The 6912-nt window shown below is 37.7% G+C and overlaps 1 protein-coding gene across 1 annotated transcript; it reads left to right on the plus strand.

The window, feature by feature from the left end:
- Positions 1-3183: 3183 nt before the first annotated feature.
- Positions 3184-3732, plus strand: LOC138871043 (uncharacterized). The gene has a single exon (XM_070148894.1). The coding sequence runs from the start codon at positions 3184-3186 to the stop codon at positions 3730-3732; it is 549 nt and encodes a 182-aa protein (XP_070004995.1).
- Positions 3733-6912: the final 3180 nt, after the last annotated feature.

Here is a 6912-nt window from a genome sequence, read left to right on the forward strand (position 1 = left end):
TTGACTGATTTCATTACCTTATCTGCTATGGTACTTTATTTTTACTAAGTCATTCCTTAATTGGGTTTTTTCTGAACCTAGTCCTAATTGACTACCCTATGCTTACTGAACATTGATTCTTTCCTTACTTATCTTGTACTGATTTTCCTTTTCTTTCCTTATATGCTGATGTTTATTTACCTTTTGAATTAACTCCCTTAACTTAAGGGAATACTTCCTTGATTTTCTAATTGATTGATTCTGAGTTCCTCAATTATTATGCTACTATGATTCTTACCTTATTCTACTATATAAGTACTCCAGTCTTTCATTAACACAGACACGAACACTTGGGTTCAAAAACTACCTCTCTTTCTAAAATCTCTGTTCTCTCTCTCTTATGCTATTTGTTATTGTTAGCCAGCTGCAAGCCAAGGCTAATCATTTGTGCTCTTTTGTTCTCTCATTCTGCTTTCTTTTCTCTTCACTGGTATGTCCTAGTTTTAATTCTAAGTTCCAACAACAACATGCTTCTCTTATTGTTTCAGTTTCTCTTATTTATAGTTTGCTTCTACTTGTGGTTCTGTTGTGAAACTTGTAGTTAAGTTATATTATCAGCATGTTATTATCTTTCCCCTTCCTTTAGAGTAATACATTCCTCTTATGTGTGTTTCTGAGCATGCCTTACCATTTACCTCTTACTTGTTGTGTACTTACCATTCTATATGAATCCCCAAGCTCCAATCACCCATTTATATGTTTGTGTTCTTCCTAACTGGTTTATGACTATGCCAGTGTCAACTGTTTCTGAGCATGTCTAAACCAGTCCTAAGACCCTTGCTGGGTTACGTGTTTGCAACCAAATGTCTATGTGTCCCAAACCCCTTGACCCCTGTGTGACTACTGAATTCATTTGGATTTTGTAAACTAGTTGTGTGTGATCCTATCTTAAGGTATTTGAGTTTTGTTTACTACTCCAACCTCTTTTTCAAACAATCTCTGTTGCTTTACTAATTACTTTCAAAACATGCTTTCAAATACAGTCTTTAATAAACCTTTTTCAATTTGTGTCTTGCACTTTCACTTTACTCTTAGTCAATAAGTTCTGCCCCCTCTAGTATGTGTACTGCCTTGGGATCCTCTTGAGGGCCCTCTGAACTCTGGCATACTGAGGCTGGCCTTTCCACACTGTACTGGTTCAATTCTTGGTTGCTAAGTCTAGGTGTAAGCATTGCCCGGGGCCCTTGAGACCCTTAGGGAACTTTGATGCACCTAGACTTTGATTTGTCTATGGAATTGAAGCTTATGAGACCATTGGAGGCTTTGAGAAACTTGGGCCTAACTACAGGCTCCCTATAGAATAGATTCTTGATTTTCTATTTTTTTATGTAATTCATTCATTGGCCTGTAATAATTTATATATAAATATTTGGGGTATTTAGTAAAAGGGTGGGTAGATGAATACTTTCTGGGGTAATACGGGTAGAGATCTTGCTCTTAGGACATTATTTTTTAAAGTCTGACTGCTTGCATAAATAGAAAACATGCTCATAGATTTGCTCTTTTGAATTTAATTGTTTTGCCTAAATAGAAATCATGCCCATAAGATTTCACTTTTAAGTTTGTTTGCATCAAGTAGAAATCATGTTCATAAGGTTCTGCATTTTGTCATGTTAGAAACCATGTTTATAGGTTCCAAACAATCTTGTCTTAAATCAGTCCAATAATAGATGTCATGCCTATAGGACTCAACTCTGATTCAGTTCTAATAAGTCTTTCTGTATGTTGCTGCAAATTGATTAAAATTAGTAATACGCCCAGATATCATGCCAATAAGGATCTCTACTCGCAATTTTGTCTGATAATTTAATTTAGCCTAATAAATCGACTTCATTACGCCTAGTTCATTTTTAAAACTGGTCTTATCAAGTGTTTAATATTTCCTGAAACAAGTTCTTTCAAAATTACCTCAATCTCATTAGATATCATGCTTATAGGTATTAAAGGAGTCTATTTAAAAAACCTGCTTGTTTCTACATTAGCATAGACACCAGTATTCTACATATAGGCAAGCATTAGGGCATTTTCAAAAACTGCATTTCCCTGAAACTGTCTCTGTCTCTTAAAGTTTCTGATTATAACAGGCTTTTAAAAGAGTCCCTAGGCAATCACTAGGGTATAACTTCTGAGTATAAAAAGTTTTTTCTGTTTCTACATAATCACTTAGATATCTTGCTTTTGGACATCGATTAATAAGACATTAACTATGTTTGAGTCGTGCTGCTTGTATATTTGTTTGAGGAGGAAACTTTGAGCCTCTTAATTGCTCCCATTATGTGTGAAGTTCTAAATGTTTTTGAGTGTCGCCTTAGAATTTTTGCCTTTCTAAACCTTAGGGGTACATCTAGAACTACCTATAGGTAGAAGTCCTAACTCTCTCCAGGACCATTAAGAAGGGACGGGTAGCAGCACGCAATAGGAACCATTGACCAAGCACTCGCTTTGCATGACCAATAAGAGGATAGGAGGGGTAGATATGGGATATGATGACTACGCGTTAATGTCACGTGTAGCCCCTTATTGAGGAGTGTTTACCGGATATTTCGTGGGGTTATCGTATAGGATAAACAACCTAGGACCCCTCTTTACCAAATCCTCTCTTTATTTAAACTTTTATCTTGTTACTCGAGTTATCTAACGTGTTTTACTTGCAATTTATTTAATTCAACTATTTACATGGACTAATTTGTGAATATAAGTTCGCCGGGACCCATAGTTATGGACCAAGAGGGGTTCCTAACACCTTCCCCTCGAGGTTACTTCGAGCCATTACCCTAATCTCTGGTAATGCAAACCAACTCAAGAGTTAATCGCTCTAGGTGCCCTAATGTACCATAATCTGTTAGGTGGCGACTCTTCAAATACCCAATTCCCAAAAGGAAATGAGTCATTACACCTCGTGAATGTCGAAACCCGAACCTCTTCCCCCGTCAAAAAGGGGAGGGAAAAAGGGGGCACGACACACGTGAGAGGCGCAAGATGATGACAGAAGCGCGAAGGCAAAGATCGGCGGTTACAGTTTTAATGTTAGCACATCTGAGTTGGTGGTTATTTTAAAGAGAATGGGAGACAAGGTATGGTGGACAAAGGAAATGAGATCAAACTGATTTTTGATGTGAATTTCACAACGATCACGGTCACAAAATGGTGGATTGTAGATTGCTGCAAGGCGAAGTCGAATATTTATTAAAGCAAAGGTATCTAACCGAATTATTTAGTGAAAAGGGTAAGCAAGCTTATATGAAGAATAGGCAGGAGTCCCCTAAACCCCCTTCACCAAAAAGGACGGTTAATGTCATAAGCGGAGGAGAAGAGATTAATGGCGTAACATACACGACAGTGAAGAAAGTTTCAAAAATTACAGTCACACATGGGAAGCGAGTTCAACAGGTTTTGGAGGAGGAAAGTATTACATTTGATTATGTAGATGCAGATAGCATGCTAACCCCACATAATGATGCACTGGTAATCTCTTTACTTGTACATGACACTAATGTAAAACGAGTTTTGATTGATCCAGGTAGCTCTGTGAATATCATTCTGTTAAGAGTGGTAAATGAGATGCAAGCTGATGATAAGCTGGTACCCAAGGCATACACCTTATCTGGTTTTGACAACTCGAGCATCGTAACAAAAGGGGAGATAATACTCACCACATCCACAGAAGGAGTTGTCAAAGATACGAAATTTTAAGTGGTAGAAATAGATATGGCTTACAATATGATTCTCGGTAGACCATGGATTCACGAAATGGACGATGTTCCATATACTCTACATCAAGTTATCTAGTTTCCATCACAATGGGGGATACGGCAAATCCGTGGTGACCAAAAATCTTCATGAAGCATTAATTCTGTAGCATACTCAAACGCAAAAAGTGATGAAAAATAACAATCATAGAATATAGTTAAGGACGCATCAACACGCACCTCAACTGAAGATGGGCAAACAGATGTAGATTCGAGGCCCGATACTATTTAAGAACCAGAAGAAAATGAAAATATCATGACAATGATCGAGGAACTGGAAGCTATAGTGTAGTTTACACATTGTCCAGACAAAAAAGTCTACATTGGAACCAACCACAGCCCAGAAATGAAGCGTGTTGCTCGAATTTTTAAAAGTTAACGCAGATCATTTTGCTTGGTCCCATTCAGACATGACAGGTATACCACCGGAGTGATGACTCACAAATTAAATGAAGACCCATCGTACCCACCTATCAAGCAAAAGAAAAGGAAGCAAGGCTCCTTCAAAAACCAGGTGATTCAAGATGAGGTGCAGAAACTTTTAAAAATTAGGTCTATCCGGGAGGTAAATTATCCAGATTGGCTAGATAATACTGTGGTAGTTCCTAAAAAGAATGGTAAGTGACGATTTTGTGTAGATTATACTGATCTGAATAAAGTTTTCCTTAAAGATTCTTTTCTGTTACCGCATATAGATCAATTAATTGATGCTACTGCAGGGAGTGAATTGTTAAATTTTTTAGATGCCTATTCAGGATATAATCAGATTAAAATGGATCCTCTAGATGAAGAAAAAACTTCTTTCATCACGGACAGGGGGACTTATTATTACAAAGTCATGTCATTCGGTTTAAAGAATGTTGGGGCCACATACCAAAGGCTAGTGACCAAAATGTTCCAAGAACATTTAGGCAAAACCATGGAAGTGTATATAGATGATATGCTGGTCAAATCAGAACAAACATGATACCATATTCAACACTTGACTGATACGTTCCAGATTCTTCGCAAATTCAACATGAAGTTAAATCCTGAGAAATGTGCATTTGGCATATCATTAGGTAAGTTCTTGGGATTTCTTGTTTCTAACCATGGCTGAAGTGAATCCTGCGCAGATTAAAGCTATCCAAGAGATTCCAGACATATTAACGAGCAAAAAAGAAGTTCAAAGGCTGACAGGAATGATAGCAGCCTTAGGCATGTTTATTTCCAAGTCACCAGAAAAATGCTTCAAATTCTTTTCATCTTTAAAAAAGCATAACCAATTTGAATGGTCTGAGGAATGTCAACAAGCACTTAAGAATTTAAAGGCGTACCTATCAAATTCACCACTGCTGGAAAAACCAAAAGATGGGGAGAAATTGCTTGTCTACCTTGCAGTTTCAGAAGTGGTGGTAAGTGCTGTATTAGTTCGAGAAGATCAAGGTAAACAATCACCAATCTATTATGTTAGCAAATCTTTGCTAGATGCTGAGACTCGATATCCTCATTTAGAGAAACTTGCATTAGCTTTGATTATGGCATCTAGGAAATTAAGACCTTATTTCCAATGTCATCCTATTTATGTGGTAACCGCCTACCCCTTACATAATATATTGCATAAACAAGAATTATCTGGTAGATTAGCCAAGTGGGATATATAATTAAGTGAATATGACATCACATATCAACTTAGAACTGCAATAAAGTCACAAGTTCTAGCAGATTTTGTGGCAGATTTTAGCCAAGGGATACAGTTAGAAGCAGAAAAAGAACTGCATGTATTTAACGGATCTAATCCAGGTCCATGGACCTTATTTACTAACGGATCGTCAAATGTAAAAGGAGCAGGTCTGGGCATTTTCTTGGTACCACCTACGGGTGAAACCATAAGACAAGCAATTAAATGTCATTCAATCACTAATAATGAGGCAGAATACGAAGCTGTGATTGCAGGTTTAGAATTGGCACGAGAGCTCGGAATAGAGCAGGTAGTAATCAAAAGTGACTCGCAGCTTGTTGTTAACCAGATGCAGGGGACTTACACAGCCAGAGAGGCGAGGATGCAGCAATACCTATAAAAGGCACGGGATTTGGTCAGGCAATTTCAAACTTGGAAAGTCATGCAAATACCAAGGGAAGAAAATGTCGAGGCAGACACCCTAGCTAATCTTGCGTATGCTGCAGAGGTGACAAATGAAGAGAATGTTTCCGTGATTCATTTGTTTCATTCAGTACTCGATCAAGACAAAAATGAGGTAAATTAGAATAATCTAACTTGGGATTGGAGAAACGAGATTGCCAATTTTTTGCAGCATAGAATTTTACCTGAGGATAAGAAACAGGCGCAAGCGTTTTGCAAAAAAGCTACTCGCTACTGTTTAAAGCAAGGCAATCTTTATCGAAAAATATTCGGTGGTCCTCTAGCAAGATGTCTCGGGCCTTCTCAAATAGAGTACGTAATGAGAGAAATATACGGGGACATTGTGGAAATCATGCTGGAGAAAGATCTTTGGTAAAAGCCATGATTAGAGCCGGCTATTATTGGCCAAAAATGGAAAAAGACGCAGAAAATTTTGTGGCAAAATGAGACAAGTGTCAAATATATGGTAACAACATGCATCGACCAACTGAATTATTACATCCGGTCGTTGCTCTATGGCCATTTATGAAGTGGGGTATGGATATCGTAGGTCCACTGCCACAAGCCAAAGGAAAGGTAAGATTTTTATTAGTGCTCACTGACTATTTTACTAAGTGGGTAGAAGCGGAGCTTGCAAACATGTACAAGAATAAGAGGTCAGAGACTTCATATGGTGGAACATCATATGCCGATTTGGGGTACCAAAGGAAATCGTATGTGATAATGGCCCGCAATTTATAGGTGCACAAATCACAAAAAAAATTCGAAGTTAGCAAATTAAAAGGATTACTTCAACTCCTTACCATCCAGTAGGTAATGGACAGGCTGAATTAACAAATAAAGTCATTATCAATAACTTGAAGAAAAGACTGGAAAAATCTAAAGGCAATTGTCCTGAGGTACTACCTGGAGTCTTATGGGCTTACCAAACAACAACAAAAACAAGTACAGGAGAAACATCATTTTCACTTATGTACGAAGCTGAAGCATTAATTCTAGTCG

This window comes from Nicotiana sylvestris, chromosome 6 (assembly GCF_000393655.2).
Source record: "Nicotiana sylvestris chromosome 6, ASM39365v2, whole genome shotgun sequence".
Lineage (NCBI taxonomy): Eukaryota > Viridiplantae > Streptophyta > Magnoliopsida > Solanales > Solanaceae > Nicotiana > Nicotiana sylvestris.

Bases quoted from the DNA above. Each gene is read 5' to 3' on its own strand.
- LOC138871043 (XM_070148894.1), top strand. From the start codon at position 3,184: ATGGTGGATTGTAGATTGCTGCAAGGCGAAGTCGAATATTTATTAAAG.